The sequence below is a fragment of the Drosophila gunungcola genome, assembly GCF_025200985.1.
Source record: "Drosophila gunungcola strain Sukarami chromosome 2R unlocalized genomic scaffold, Dgunungcola_SK_2 000017F, whole genome shotgun sequence".
Taxonomy (NCBI): domain Eukaryota; kingdom Metazoa; phylum Arthropoda; class Insecta; order Diptera; family Drosophilidae; genus Drosophila; species Drosophila gunungcola.
Window position 1 is genome coordinate 506,051 of NW_026453173.1, and position 16,480 is coordinate 522,530.

At 49.1% G+C, this 16,480-nt stretch overlaps 1 protein-coding gene and 1 long non-coding RNA gene across 2 annotated transcripts; both read right to left on the reverse strand.

The window, feature by feature from the left end:
• Positions 1–3,699: 3,699 nt before the first annotated feature.
• LOC128256365 (serine/arginine repetitive matrix protein 1-like) lies at positions 3,700–4,380 on the reverse strand. The gene has a single exon (XM_052986664.1). It carries the CDS (start codon positions 4,378–4,380, stop codon positions 3,700–3,702), a length of 681 nt encoding a protein of 226 aa, XP_052842624.1.
• A 9,728-nt stretch (positions 4,381–14,108) lies between these two features.
• Positions 14,109–16,184, reverse strand: LOC128256400 (uncharacterized). The gene is made up of 4 exons (XR_008267769.1): positions 16,065–16,184; positions 14,539–14,676; positions 14,220–14,471; positions 14,109–14,123 (listed from the first exon to the last, which is right to left on the reverse strand). It is a non-coding gene; the product is annotated as an uncharacterized LOC128256400 (long non-coding RNA).
• Between the last annotated feature and the right edge of the window lie 296 nt (positions 16,185–16,480).

Consider the following 16,480-nt stretch of genomic DNA (forward strand, 5'->3'; position numbering starts at 1 on the left):
TTGGAATGAATCTTTTATTAGTCCAATTCATAAAAAAGGCTTAAGGCTTAAGATGTCGAAAACTATCGTGGTATAGCCAAATTTCCTGCCATACCTAAGCTTTTTGAGCAGCTGGTCACTTGTCAACTTCAACATATGTGTACCTCCTTCATCTCTCCCGCACAGCATGGCTTTGTAAAACAACGGTCGACCACTACTAATCTTGAATTTTCTACTCTCTTCCACCGTAGTTTCCTAAATAAATGCCAAACTGACGTTATTTTTACTGACTTCAGCAAGGCATTTGATTCAGTAAGCCATAGCCTTCTCCTTCATAAACTATTTCTTCTTGGTTTTCCACCTAATTTACTTAACTGGATTTCTGTCTGTTGTAATCCCTCAGCACCAAGACAAATAACACACTGAGATTGGTTTTATATTTTAGTTATTATTTTATGAGCTTTTAATAACACACGCCACATGCACAGGAATCGTGGAAAAGGAAAGAGACAAATTCAAATGTGACCAGATTATAGGTCTGATCAAAATACTAAATTCAGTGTTGTATTATGTTATTTTTGATAATAGAATAAGGCTATTCAATACGCCCCCTCAAAAACAACATTTCACAACGTTAAACCAAACTTAAAGTTCAATAGTTAAATGTGGGAATAACTCTAGAGCAGTATTGAAGAAGATATTTGTTTTTAAATATTCTTACACACTTTCATATAAATATATGCATGTATGTGCAAACTCCGTTTACCGTTTCTAGTGGCTTCCAAGCAGTTGCGAAATAAATCTAACGGCACTGTGCTCTCAAGGCGTACGCCTTGAGCCGCCGCCCCAGCCTCCTGTCCCTTGCTCTGTCCCGGCCGGTCGCACCGGACGTCGGCTCAGTTTCTACTTGACGGAAGCCGCCAACGCAGTCCCTGGGTCAAACGCCAGGTTCTAGGCGAACGCTTCCACCCTACCCTCTCTGCCGCATGCTTAAGAATTCGAAGTATAGGCTGCTCGCTCGACGCTCGTTGTTCGTCGTCCTGGGGTCCTCGTTGTCCTTGTCCTGCCTCCAGGTATCTCGACCAGCTCCGCTCCTTGTTGGCGACTCGGTAAGCTGCCGTTCTGGGACTCTAGCGGTGGACCGCTGTGCTCTCAATGCATACGCCTTTCGAGACACCAGCTGAACAAACGCGCGTCCTTCCGGGCTATTCGCAGCAGGACCTTGTACAATTCCTGCAGGACGATCAGGCATACGCCGGAGTTCGCCAATGCAGTCCTTGTTGGCAGGCTCCCCTTCTTGTTGGCGACTCGGTAAGCTGCCGTTCTGGGACTCTAGCGGTGGACTGCTGTGCTCTTAACGCATACGCCTTTCGAGACACCAGCTGAAAAAACGCGCGTCCTTCCGGGCCAGTCGCACCAGGACCTTGTACAGCTCCTGCAGGACGATCAGGCATACGCCGGAGTTCGCCAATGCAGTCCTTGTAGGCAGGCAGCTAGTTCTAGACAACTTTCCTTCTGAGCCCACGGTTCTTTGTCGAAGGACTCTATTTGTTCAACTCTGCCGGACACGCCGGGTGGGATGCCAAGCTCAAATCGCGACAGAAGTTGTGACAAAGCGCCTGGACTTAGCCGTGTGATGCCGTAAGGACCTCAGCTACCTGTGTCTCAATTCGGAGACTTTAGCTCTAAGTCCCGAACGTCTCGACGTAGCGATCTTGTTTCCTTGATGACTCCGCACGGCTTTACTTGCTCCTTCACGTTGTTTCACTGGTTACTGGTTCACTTGATGACTGTTACTTGTTGACTTGGTAGAATCGACTGATCCAGCTTCCTGCGCTCGGCCGGTTTATATAGGCCTCCATTTACCGCTAATTATCGGCGTCTCCTTGCCTTCTGGTCCAAAGTCCACGGTCTTACCGTTCGACCTTTCGCCCTCTGCGCACGGCACCAATATCAGGGTCCAAAGTCCGGTGCCGTCCCGTTACTTCCTTCTGCCCACGGCCCTTCTCCGCTCTCTTGTATTGCTGTCCCTCTCGGACTCTCCTTGTTCTTGTCTGGTGCTCAGTGCACCACTCTCTCTCGCCGCACTACCGTTACTACGAGCGAATTCGCCGCGTAACTGGTAACTGGTAGGCCACTGCTTGCATGCGCTTACTCTGCTTGCTTCTTAACTTGTGGGGAGTTATTCAACTCCTCACATTCTCCCCTTACTTCGGGAATGAAAAAGAGACTCGCTGTTCCCTCTGCCTTGGTATACTCCACATTCTGACATCCTTCCCTCGACGTGTCTTCTCCTCGTACTTGTCCTCGTTTGCCTGTAGTCTTCTAGTCGACTTGCTCCTCCAGACGGTTCCCACGACGCTCACAGCTCCTTCTTGAGTTCCACAGCGCCGATCCTCCTTTCAGATTTTGAATCTCCCGCCCCAGACGTTTCCCCCGTAGACTTTAAATTCCCGCCCAGACATTTCCCCCGTAGACTTTTGAATTCCCGCCCAGACGTTTTCCCCGAACACTTTCGAATTCCCGCCCAGACGTTTCCCCCGATGATTTTCTCGATCTCCGTGATTTGCCTTCTCCGTCGGATGGTCACTCTACGTCGTGCCGATCGGTCTCCAGTCGTTATCGGTGTTATCGATATTCTCTCGTGTGACTCTCTGTTGTATGGTCACTCTCCGCCAAATCGATCGGTCTCCAGTTGTTACCACTTGATGTATCGATGTTCCACGGAGTGACTCCTTGTGCCGATATTTCCAGTATTTTGTGCCCACCGATCGACACTATCGTGTAGCGCCAATCGGTCATAAATCGAAGCGCCCCCATCCCTTTGGGCAGATGAGGACATTTTCTCCGGGTAAGTTTTCTAATTTCTCCTTTTCTCCTTTCTCTCTGTTCTTTTCTCCTTTTCAGCGTTCTGGTCCCGACGAAGAGGGTGATGCGTCTTCTCCTGCGTTTTTGTGTTTTCATTTTTATTTTTGTTTCTGTGGCTGCGTGTGTGTTTTTTTTTTTTTTTCCCCCTGTACCAGTGCAAATGTGAGTTTTGTGTTTCTTTTTTTTTTATTTATTACTGGGTAAACACCCTGACCCCCACTGGTCCGAGCCGCACCCGGAACATGCGGCCGCCCTGCTGCACCAGGACGCACCTCTTTCCTCCCCGCCTCCGTGCTGCTACGACCGCTGGGGCTTCGGTGATTCCTTCCGGCCAGTCCACCTCGACCGGCGCTGAGGCCTGCCGTATGAATGCAGGCCTCGTCTCCGCCACCGGCGCGGATTACTGCCGCTTTAGGTTCGGCCTCGGGGGTGCCACCGGGTCCGGCCATACCCACGGCCCCTTCTCCACCACGTCCTCGGCGGGAAGGCCTACCTGCTCAACCCTTTCCTGCTTCTTCCGGCGACTACCTCTGGCGAGGCCAGCGGAGATGGGGTTGGGGTCGGCGTCGGCATCACGACTCCGGTGGGGGCCCGTGGGACTGCGGTCCTCCACAACCGTGGATCGCGATAGTTTCCCCGGGGTTCTTCCCACACTCGGGCTCCTTCCTCCTCTGTCGCTGCAGTGGCTTCGTCCGGCCACGTCCAGGTGACGGCGTGCTGCCTCCACACGCGTCCTTCCGCCTCGAAGGAGCCGAACACATGGCTGACGTGGGCCACCGGGATGTCCATCCGGGCGTAACCCGGAGACCCCTCCTGCTGCCGCCGCTCCTCCTCTGTTGCTGCCTCTTCCCACTAGGGGCAATACCTCGGGGTAGGTGGGCGTGCCGGCGTCCATGGGGGTGGGGACGGGGGCTTGTATTCCTCCTCCGCTGGGTCCGCTGCACTTTCCCTTGGCTCCGCGACGTACCTCGGGGTCATGGGAACCTCGGGCGTCCCCTCCGCCTGGGGCGGTACTTCCTCGAGGAGGATTGGGTCGCCCCATATCCGGCGCTCCTCCTCTTCGGCAGTTCTCAGCGCCGCTTCCCATTTTGCCCGAGCGTCCTGCTCTTCACGCTGGCGGGCCTCCTTGAGCGCAGCCTCTTGCTGCCTCCGCTCATGCCGGCGGCGGTACTCCGCTATTATGGCCGCTGTTCTGCGGGCCTCGGCCGCATGGTCGTCGTCGGCAGAGTCCTGGTGGACCCTGCTTTCCGAGCCATGGGGAATACTCCCCTTGGGCCCCGCGGCATTCCGCAGCCGCCACGTCCTGGCCTCCACCGTCGGATCGTCCACCATCACCACGTCACTGTCGGAGCTGACGGTGGGCTCCGGCGATGACGCCTCCGACCGTCGTCGGTTCCTTGGGGTCCGTCGCGGGGTTCGGGGGGGCCGGACGACAGGCCTGTCCTCCGACCGTCCTTGCCCCGGTCCGGATCCTGCCAAGTCCTCGGCAGCCATCCTCCTGCGGGCCTCAGCTCTAGTAACGCGTGTACTCATCTTGACTTTCTTTTTCGAATTGGCTCCTCCTGCTGGCGGCTCTCCTGACGATGACTCGGTTCTTGGTCATTCCTCAGAGTTGGTTTGCACCACTGCCACGGACAATTTTTCCTCTAACCACCCGTTGTGCCTTCTTCTTTCTGGGATCATCACTGTATGTCCGACACACCTTATTTCGGCGCCGACACCTGTGAGGAAATTCCATCCTAGCACCAGCGAGTCTACCACTCCTGGTAGGATCAGCAGGCTCATGGGCAATCTCTTATTGCCGAATTCGATTTCCACCTCGAGCTGCGTGTTTATCCCGCTGCACCTGCCATCTGCCAACCTAACTTGCCTTCTCGTCCTTGTAATCTTTCCATAAGCAGCCAGTATTTCCCCCAGCTCCTCGGTGTCGATTGTGGCTTTGTGTGAGGTTCTGCCAATCTGTACCGCTGCGGATAACTGCTGCTCTTCTTCGATTAATTCTCCAGTTAGTTTGGAGAGACAACACCTTGCGACCCCTGCTCGCCTCTCTGCGGCTGGGATCGCGGGCCATTTCCCGATCTCTGGCAGCACTCTACACTCCTAGTCCCCACCTTGCCGCAAGTCCAGCAGAAAAGCAGCCGCTGGTTTTGGCATCCTCTTGCCCAATGTCCGTGACCGCCACACCGTCTACAAGCTTCGTGTGGGTTCACGATGTGTGTCTGTGACCTGTGGGCTCTTGGTGCTGCGCTGGGTGGTCTCTGATTGGTATTGGGTGGCCTCCATAACGTGCTCTGGTGGTTGTAGGTGTTTGGAGTCCATTGGCTTGGACCGTCGATAGGTGCTTGGTGTCCGCCTTCTTCTTCGCACCTTCTACACGTGACTTGTTGTGGTGCTGTTGCTTTGCTTCGCGAGAATTTTTTTGATTTGAATAAATGCTTCTCGCTCTTTCTCGAGTTCTTCATACTCGTCAGCCAGCACCATTAGAGACTCTAGATCGTCTATCTTATACGTCCTCTGGGAAATCCTCAGGTCCGGCGTGCAGTTTTCCTTTATCTGCTCGAGTGTTTCCTTTGGGGAGTAGCCGAGTGGTCTCATCATGGTCTGCATGTCAACCATATAGTCCTTGACCGACTCTCTAAAGCCCTGTTTTCTCTGTTTGTTCTGATCTCCGAGCTTTGAGAAGAAACCCCTTGGCAGGAAATACGTTTAAAACTGTCGCTGAACTCTCCCAATGTCCTCCAGTGTTTATTGTTTGATATGAACCATTTTAGGGCATGCCTTGCAGCAATTCAGGCATGGCTCGGGGAATGAGGTTCAGGTTCAAACCGTATGTGTTTTCTGACCATTCCACTTGTTCCAGAAACTCTAGGGGTTTTTCCGTGCCGTCAAACTTGAACGACCATTCCCTGACTTGCTTGCGACTTTTGCATAGTCTGGTGCGCTAGGCCTTTGCTGTTCTGTTCTTCTTTCTTGGCTTGGGCCCCTGGATCTTCCTGCCTCCTTCATGCTCTCCACGCCCAGGCTAGCTATGAGCTGTTCGGCGTCTGGGACTTGCAACTTGCCGCTCGAGCCTGGTTTGTCGTACAATTCCTCCAGCTCAGCCCAAATTTCCGCCATTCCTGGGTCGTTTTGTGTCTTCGTAACATACTCTGAAAGGGCATTTCGCATGTCGTCCGACTTGCCCTCCAGGATAATGCCAAGCTTGGCTGCCACCTTTGGGAAATCTTCTTTCTTGAGGAGATAGATCCAATTGTTCCCCATTTCTGTTTATTGCTGTATTTTCACTGTCAGGACAATCACGTTGGGCGCCAGATGTAACGAACTGATTTTCTTTGTTATCTGCTCGCTACGATTGTCGTGCGGCTAGCTCAGAAGATGTAAGTGTTCGTCCCACCAAATTTATATATACGTGACCGCCCTGTTGACCAGTGAAAACGCACAGAAAGATTGGGAGTACGCTGTGATCTTTTATTCGCCGACTTGACCCTCGGCCGGGTGGCGTATTGATAATGTAGAACTGTGTTCTGCCGTCGTCTCCTTCCCACGTTGAACGTCTCGCTGGATCGTGCTGGCTCGCCGGAAATGGTGTCTCCCTTGCCAGTTTGGCTTGCGATGTCTTCTGCTGCCCTTGGCTCGGCGGGGCTACAGGGATTAGGGATGCGTCACCGTTCCCAGACCAGGGTGAACAGGCACTGTGCTCTCAAGGCGTACGCCTTTCGCCGCCGCAGCCTCCTGTCCCTTGCTCTGTCCCGGCCGGTCGCGCCGGACGTCGGCTCAGTTTCTACTTGACGGTTCAGGCATACGCCGGAAGCCGCCAACGCAGTCCCTGGGTCAAACGCCAGGTTCTAGACGAACGCTTCCACCCTAAGAATTCGAAGTATAGGCTGCTCGCTCGACGCTCGTTGTTCGTCGTCCTGGGGTACTCGTTGTCCTTGTTCTGCCTCCAGGTATCTCGACCAGCTCCGCTCCTTGTTGGCGACTCGGTAAGCTGCCGTTCTGGGACTCTAGCGGTGAACCGCTGTGCTCTCAACGCATACGCCTTTCGAGACACCAGCTGAACAAACGCGCGTCCTTCCGGGCCAGTCGCACCAGGACCTTGTACAGCTCCTGCAGGACGAGCAGGCATACGCCGGAGTTCGCCAATGCAGTCCTTGTAGGCAAGCAGCTAGTTCTAGACAACTTTCCTTCTGAGCCCACGGTTAATTGTCGAAGGACTCTATTTGTTCAACTCTGCCGGACACGCCGGGTGGGATGCCAAGCTCAAATCGCGACAGAAGTTGTGACAAAGCGCCTGGACTTAGCCGTGTGATGCCGTAAGGACCTCAGCTACCTGTGTCTCAATTCGGAGACTTTAGCTCTAAGTCCCGAACGTCTCGACGTAGCGATCTTGTTTCCTTGATGACTCCGCACGGCTTTACTTGCTCCTTCACGTTGTTTCACTGGTTACTGGTTCACTTGATGACTGTTACTTGTTGACTTGGTAGAATCGACTGATCCAGCTTCCTGCGCTCGGCCGGTTTATATAGGCCTCCATTTACCGCTAATTATCGGCGTCTCCTTGCCTTCTGGTCCAAAGTCCACGGTCTTACCGTTCGACCTTTCGCCCTCTGCGCACGGCACCAATATCAGGGTCCAAAGTCCGGTGCCGTCCCGTTACTTCCTTCTGCCCACGGCCCTTCTCCGCTCTCTTGTATTGCTGTCCCTCTCGGACTCTCCTTGTTCTTGTCTGGTGCTCAGTGCACCACTCTCTCTCGCCGCACTACCGTTACTACGAGCGAATTCGCCGCGTAACTGGTAACTGGTAGGCCACTGCTTGCATGCGCTTACTCTGCTTGCTTCTTAACTTGTGGGGAGTTATTCAACTCCTCACATTCTCCCCTTACTTCGGGAATGAAAAAGAGACTCGCTGTTCCCTCTGCCTTGGTATACTCCACATTCTGACATCCTTCCCTCGACGTGTCTTCTCCTCGTACTTGTCCCCGTTTGCCTGTAGTCTTCTAGTCGACTTGCTCCTCCAGACGGTTCCCACGACGCTCACAGCTCCTTCTTGAGTTCCACAGCGCCGATCCTCCTTCCAGATTTTGAATCTCCCGCCCCAGACGTTTAAATTCCCGCCCAGACATTTCCCCCGTAGACTTTTGAATTCCCGCCCAGACGTTTTCCCCGAACACTTTCGAATTCCCGCCCAGACGTTTCCCCCGATGATTTTCTCGATCTCCGTGATTTGCCTTCTCCGTCGGATGGTCACTCTACGTCGTGCCGATCGGTCTCCAGTCGTTATCGGTGTTATCGATATTCTCTCGTGTGACTCTCTGTTGTATGGTCACTCTCCGCCAAATCGATCGGTCTCCAGTTGTTATCGATTCCGTGACCCAACGTGGCGTTGCCACTTGATGTATCGATGTTCCACGGAGTGACTCCTTGTGCCGATATTTCCAGTATTTTGTGCCCACCGATCGACACTATCGTGTAGCGCCAATCGGTCATAAATCGAAGCGCCCCCATCCCTTTGGGCAGATGAGGACATTTTCTCCGGGTAAGTTTTCTAATTTCCTCCACAACCGTGGATCGCGATAGTTTCCCCGGGGTTCTTCCCACACTCGGGCTCCTTCCTCCTCTGTCGCTGCAGTGGCTTCGTCCGGCCACGTCCAGGTGACGGCGTGCTGCCTCCACACGCGTCCTTCCGCCTCGAAGGAGCCGAACACATGGCTGACGTGGGCCACCGGGATGTCCATCCGGGCGTAACCCGGAGACCCCTCCTGCTGCCGCCGCTCCTCCTGCTCCTCCTCTGTTGCTGCCTCTTCCCACTAGGGGCAATACCTCGGGGTAGGTGGGCGTGCCGGCGTCCATGGGGGTGGGGACGGGGGCTTGTATTCCTCCTCCGCTGGGTCCGCTGCACTTTCCCTTGGCTCCGCGACGTACCTCGGGGTCATGGGAACCTCGGGCGTCCCCTCCGCCTGGGGCGGTACTTCCTCGAGGAGGATTGGGTCGCCCCATATCCGGCGCTCCTCCTCTTCGGCAGTTCTCAGCGCCGCTTCCCATTTTGCCCGAGCGTCCTGCTCTTCACGCTGGCGGGCCTCCTTGAGCGCAGCCTCTTGCTGCCTCCGCTCATGCCGGCGGCGGTACTCCGCTATTATGGCCGCTGTTCTGCGGGCCTCGGCCGCATGGTCGTCGTCGGCAGAGTCCTGGTGGACCCTGCTTTCCGAGCCATGGGGAATACTCCCCTTGGGCCCCGCGGCATTCCGCAGCCGCCACGTCCTGGCCTCCACCGTCGGATCGTCCACCATCACCACGTCACTGTCGGAGCTGACGGTGGGCTCCGGCGATGACGCCTCCGACCGTCGTCGGTTCCTTGGGGTCCGTCGCGGGGTTCGGGGGGGCCGGACGACAGGCCTGTCCTCCGACCGTCCTTGCCCCGGTCCGGATCCTGCCAAGTCCTCGGCAGCCATCCTCCTGCGGGCCTCAGCTCTAGTAACGCGTGTACTCATCTTGACTTTCTTTTTCGAATTGGCTCCTCCTGCTGGCGGCTCTCCTGACGATGACTCGGTTCTTGGTCATTCCTCAGAGTTGGTTTGCACCACTGCCACGGACAATTTTTCCTCTAACCACCCGTTGTGCCTTCTTCTTTCTGGGATCATCACTGTATGTCCGACACACCTTATTTCGGCGCCGACACCTGTGAGGAAATTCCATCCTAGCACCAGCGAGTCTACCACTCCTGGTAGGATCAGCAGGCTCATGGGCAATCTCTTATTGCCGAATTCGATTTCCACCTCGAGCTGCGTGTTTATCCCGCTGCACCTGCCATCTGCCAACCTAACTTGCCTTCTCGTCCTTGTAATCTTTCCATAAGCAGCCAGTATTTCCCCCAGCTCCTCGGTGTCGATTGTGGCTTTGTGTGAGGTTCTGCCAATCTGTACCGCTGCGGATAACTGCTGCTCTTCTTCGATTAATTCTCCAGTTAGTTTGGAGAGACAACACCTTGCGACCCCTGCTCGCCTCTCTGCGGCTGGGATCGCGGGCCATTTCCCGATCTCTGGCAGCACTCTACACTCCTAGTCCCCACCTTGCCGCAAGTCCAGCAGAAAAGCAGCCGCTGGTTTTGGCATCCTCTTGCCCAATGTCCGTGACCGCCACACCGTCTACAAGCTTCGTGTGGGTTCACGATGTGTGTCTGTGACCTGTGGGCTCTTGGTGCTGCGCTGGGTGGTCTCTGATTGGTATTGGGTGGCCTCCATAACGTGCTCTGGTGGTTGTAGGTGTTTGGAGTCCATTGGCTTGGACCGTCGATAGGTGCTTGGTGTCCGCCTTCTTCTTCGCACCTTCTACACGTGACTTGTTGTGGTGCTGTTGCTTTGCTTCGCGAGAATTTTTTTTCTTGAATAAATGCTTCTCGCTCTTTCTCGAGTTCTTTATACTCGTCAGCCAGCACCATTAGAGACTCTAGATCGTCTATCTTATACGTCCTCTGGGAAATCCTCAGGTCCGGCGTGCAGTTTTCCTTTATCTGCTCGAGTGTTTCCTTTGGGGAGTAGCCGAGTGGTCTCATCATGGTCTGCATGTCAACCATATAGTCCTTGACCGACTCTCTAAAGCCCTGTTTTCTCTGTTTGTTCTGATCTCCGAGCTTTGAGAAGAAACCCCTTGGCAGGAAATACGTTTAAAACTGTCGCTGAACTCTCCCAATGTCCTCCAGTGTTTATTGTTTGATATGAACCATTTTAGGGCATGCCTTGCAGCAATTCAGGCATGGCTCGGGGAATGAGGTTCAGGTTCAAACCGTATGTGTTTTCTGACCATTCCACTTGTTCCAGAAACTCTAGGGGTTTTTCCGTGCCGTCAAACTTGAACGACCATTCCCTGACTTGCTTGCGACTTTTGCATAGTCTGGTGCGCTAGGCCTTTGCTGTTCTGTTCTTCTTTCTTGGCTTGGGCCCCTGGATCTTCCTGCCTCCTTCATGCTCTCCACGCCCAGGCTAGCTATGAGCTGTTCGGCGTCTGGGACTTGCAACTTGCCGCTCGAGCCTGGTTTGTCGTACAATTCCTCCAGCTCAGCCCAAATTTCCGCCATTCCTGGGTCGTTTTGTGTCTTCGTAACATACTCTGAAAGGGCATTTCGCATGTCGTCCGACTTGCCCTCCAGGATAATGCCAAGCTTGGCTGCCACCTTTGGGAAATCTTCTTTCTTGAGGAGATAGATCCAATTGTTCCCCATTGCTGTTTATTGCTGTATTTTCACTGTCAGGACAATCACGTTGGGCGCCAGATGTAACGAACTGATTTTCTTTGTTATCTGCTCGCTACGATTGTCGTGCGGCTAGCTCAGAAGATGTAAGTGTTCGTCCCACCAAATTTATATATACGTGACCGCCCTGTTGACCAGTGAAAACGCACAGAAAGATTGGGAGTACGCTGTGATCTTTTATTCGCCGACTTGACCCTCGGCCGGGTGGCGTATTGATAATGTAGAACTGTGTTCTGCCGTCGTCTCCTTCCCACGTTGAACGTCTCGCTGGATCGTGCTGGCTCGCCGGAAATGGTGTCTCCCTTGCCAGTTTGGCTTGCGATGTCTTCTGCTGCATTTGGCTCGGCGGGGCTACAGGGATTAGGGATGCGTCACCGTTCCCAGACCAGGGTGAACAGGCACTGTGCTCTCAAGGCGTACGCCTTTCGCCGCCGCAGCCTCCTGTCCCTTGCTCTGTCCCGGCCGGTCGCGCCGGACGTCGGCTCAGTTTCTACTTGACGGTTCAGGCATACGCCGGAAGCCGCCAACGCAGTCCCTGGGTCAAACGCCAGGTTCTAGACGAACGCTTCCACCCTAAGAATTCGAAGTATAGGCTGCTCGCTCGACGCTCGTTGTTCGTCGTCCTGGGGTCCTCGTTGTCCTTGTTCTGCCTCCAGGTATCTCGACCAGCTCCGCTCCTTGTTGGCGACTCGGTAAGCTGCCGTTCTGGGACTCTAGCGGTGAACCGCTGTGCTCTCAACGCATACGCCTTTCGAGACACCAGCTGAACAAACGCGCGTCCTTCCGGGCCAGTCGCACCAGGACCTTGTACAGCTCCTGCAGGACGAGCAGGCATACGCCGGAGTTCGCCAATGCAGTCCTTGTAGGCAAGCAGCTAGTTCTAGACAACTTTCCTTCTGAGCCCACGGTTAATTGTCGAAGGACTCTATTTGTTCAACTCTGCCGGACACGCCGGGTGGGATGCCAAGCTCAAATCGCGACAGAAGTTGTGACAAAGCGCCTGGACTTAGCCGTGTGATGCCGTAAGGACCTCAGCTACCTGTGTCTCAATTCGGAGACTTTAGCTCTAATTCCCGAACGTCTCGACGTAGCGATCTTGTTTCCTTGATGACTCCGCACGGCTTTACTTGCTCCTTCACGTTGTTTCACTGGTTACTGGTTCACTTGATGACTGTTACTTGTTGACTTGGTAGAAATCGACTGATCCAGCTTCCTGCGCTCGGCCGGTTTATATAGGCCACCATTTACCGCTAATCATCGGCGTCTCCTTGCCTCCTGGTCCAAGGTCCACGGTTTTACCGTTCGACCTTTCGCCCTCTGCGCACGGCACCAATATCAGGGTCCAAAGTCCGGTGCCGTCCCGTTACTTCCTTCTGCCCACGGCCCTTCTCCGCTCTCTTGTATTGCCGTCCCTCTCGGACTCTCCTTGTTCTTGTCTTACGGGCGAATTCGCCGCGTAACTGGTAACTGGTAGGCCACTGCTTGCATGCGCTTACTCTGCTTGCTTCTTAACTTGTGGGGAGTTGTTCAACTCCTCACAACATAAAAGCCTAAAACAAATTTATTGCTGAATACTTTACACAAAATCGTGTAAGAATCGCGATCCAGATTAATTACTTTGTCACTTCCCTATCTTTGATTTGTGTTTCTGAAGAGAGACGCGCGCGGCTTTGGCGGCAGCGGTAAAACTTTAGTTTTCACAACATCACGACACATCCGACCTCTTCAACTGCGACTGAACGCGAAGAGAACTGATATGGGCATATGGGTGGGTGAATCCGTTTTTGTTCATTAACATAATTTTTATTTAGGTACGAACGTAATAAACATTAAATTTAATATTTTTTTTGATTAATTATGATTACGTCTGAGATTTACTATATAATGCGAGTTTCGTCTAAATTAATGGAACAAAACAATTATTTAAAATATAATTTTTGTATTTATTTTTAAATATAAAATGCGAACCTTAAATCGGCATGGACTACAACTTAAAATTAAATAGGAATGATATTTAAAGTAGCAAAAATAAATTTTAAATTTAAGTTGTTATGTATAACTGATTAATATTAAATTTAACAAGAAAGGAAGCAAACTTCGGCGTGCCGAAGTTCATATACCCTTGCAGCTATTTCAAAAACTAAATACTCTTGAAAACGTTAAAATTATGATATACTTGCGTGTATGTTTAAAAACATTGAAGCTATGATGATTTTCAGCTTAATTATTCGATAGTTCCTATGCACGCAGAAAAATAGTTGGAAATATACACCTGTGAATTGGATAATACAACTATTTTAAATAGGTGCTGGGGAGCGATCCAATTTGTGGTTGGTTTATCTAGTTTTCTTGGATCTACAGGAATTGGATATATTCACCAACTGAGAGAGTTCGACAAAACAAGCGCTTGTTTGCTTGATCCAACTTTTTTGTATATGGTTGCTATTTAGTTGGTTCATAAAACCATCTACCAGTGATATTATATCTATTTTAATTGCTTAAAAAAATTTTCAATAAGTTTTTTTTTTTTTTTTAATATTTTTTATTTACGTTTATGAAAAAGATAATCAATTAGTTCATAAATTTTTGAGCTCATATATACAAAAGGTTTGAGGGATGTAATTAGTTTGTACACAAATATAAATTCTGAACAAAATTTATTTTTATTTCTTGTTAACAAATATTAAAAATGGAGTATTCTTAGAAGTATATTAATCTTATAATAATCGGTATCATAATTAATCTAGAAAGTAAAAATATATACAGAGAAAATGTTTTAGGAAGAAATTAATTACATCATACAGCGTACCTAAAAGCAATATACACCTTTTTATTTGGCATTCTTTGACATATAACAGGACGCGGCGAGAGTAGATTTTCAATAAGTATACATTTGGCTTTCCCAGTCGATGTGACTTCATACGCGTGTAATTTTTCTTCGAATCCTACAGTATGCCATTCATGGTATAGAAAGCAAATTTTTTCTTTTTCATTGGCAAATATTTTATCTATTTCACCAAAGAATGGTAGACTACAAAAATCATCGAATTCTGTGGTTATGTTCATTCTTTTTTCCTTGGCAAAGATAAAAAATAAAAGTTATAAGATTAAGGTAGTAATAACTTACAAGTATATAGCCCCAAGGCTGTCTCAGAACCTTAAATTCGTTGAAATAAATTGTAATTGAATTAATTTGACGACGAATCCCCTTTTTTCTAGTAGGAGTAACTCTTAAGGAATGGAGGCGATAATCGGAAGTCCTACTCCACCGCTCAGTAGCCTCAACCTCGGGTTCGAGTCATCGTCTTAACCACTCCAGGTCTTCCTTCACTTTACCCTGTTCATCTCTCTTTACTCCATCGTCATGAACAGTTGTTGGCTGTTAAGAGAAAAAAGTTAAAAAAGAAACTTTATAGAAATGGAAAGGGATATTTCTCATGTCATACCTGTTCGGACTCTTTCGACCGTAATCCTGAAGCACGCAAATCTTTTATTATGCAGGTATATTTATCATATAATTTACCCCTGGGCTGCTTCGCGCCTTCCAAATTAGTTTTCGGCTGCCTTGGTACGTAGTACGTTGCCTAGAAAACAAAATAGTTATAAGAAAATTGCTGTTTTATAAAGCTGCAGAATTAAAAATGGGACGTTGCAACCTAAAAGTAATAAGCAATCCAGAAGAACATTAAAATTGTAATTTAAATGAATTTCAACGAAGATGGTTATCATCTACCTCTTACATTTAATTTTTTTTTCCTATAAAAGAAACTTCTACTCACAAATAATTTATACAAAGAGCGAAAACTTACTGCCGTTTCCGTCGGGAAAACCTCAACTATTTCGTTCCTCAGCTCAAGGAACCTTTGGGGCGATATTCTAAATTAAGGGGTAAAATACATCAAAATAAATAAGGAGCATTACAGAATTTCGAGAAAAATCACTTACACTTTTTTTGGGTGTAAATCAACGTTCAGTTCTGAAACAATTATACATTCAGCTAATTGAGAACGAATAGAACTATCAAATAATCCTTTTTTATAGAAAGCCAAGAATTTCCGCCCAATAATATTGCCATCCAAGTATTTGCGAGCGGTCTGAAAAAAAATAATTTTCATTTAGGTATTAGAGTAAGTGATCACCAAATCGTATTTATTCAAATTACTAAGATATTTACGTTTTGAATTTCACTATAATTCAATGCGGTTTCTGCTTTTCTAAATTTTTTACGTTTTGGTAGATCTTCTTCAGCACTTCGTTCTTTTGTGTTCAACTTTTTCTGTGGCACTTCTTCTTCAATATTCTCCACTGAAAAGTCCGAGAGTTCTCCAGATTCAATTTCCTACAGCAAATCAATGATTAAAAAGCTCTATAACATAAAATAATCAGCTTTAACAGCATAAAAACAAGTCACCTTCACACTCCTATGGAGAGTTTTCAAACCACTCAAAATCTTTTTGCGAAGACCCAACTGCGGGACCAATTTTTCTATTTCCATCTCAGTAAGAGAAAGGAGAGATTCAAAATCAATAAAATTTTCTGTGAATGAGAAAAACCCCAATTTTGAATTGAGCTCAATGGAATAACAATAAGGCATTTGTGGGTATTACTACGAGTGCACCAATGACTACGAAATTGAGAGAAAAATTCTAAGAATTTTGGTTATTATCTTCAATAAAGGTTGATTTCTAAACACGGAGTAATACCCACAGATATCTTATGTCGTGGTCGATATGTAAAAGAAGCATTTCATGAAACGACTAGAAGTTTCATAAAACGCACTAACATTATGAAAAATAGTTTGTCATGTGTTGGCTAAACGTTTCATGAATCGCACCCACATCGTGAATGAAATATATATTGCACCATGTGTGTATAGGTAAAATGAAAACTTGTACGGAAAAAATTAATCTCTATTCCAGACATAAGGATTCTTAAAATTCAGGCATCAATTAATGAGCATGAGAGAACTTACCTTTAAAAAGAGCAATCAAAAATTCCGCGTTCTCGGGATCCACATTTTCCAAAAACTCCATACTTTTTTCATCCATCTCTTCTTGTAGAATTTTCTAGGAACTAAACACAAAAAAAGCGCAATAACGGAACGCGCAATAACGGAACGAGCGAAGCGAGCGTGGCGAGCAGCCGAAAAGAACAGAAAAGAGTAGGGATGATTGGCAAAGCCAATGATAGTCGAGAGTTGATTGTCGATTATTGTAAAATAATCGATGCTATCGATTTTTGTAGGCTTAAAAATTGACAAAAATTGAACATTTTTTTTGAATGATTAATTGCCGTTTGTTTTTATTTTCACGTATACGCGTTAAATAATCGTTTGTATGTACTTTTGTGATATTATTTTGGTATATTTAAGTAATGATGATGAATTTT

What these genes read in the sequence shown, in the direction of transcription:
- LOC128256365 (XM_052986664.1), bottom strand. Translation starts at nt 4,380, where the DNA reads ATGAGTACACGCGTTACTAGAGCTGAGGCCCGCAGGAGGATGGCTGCC.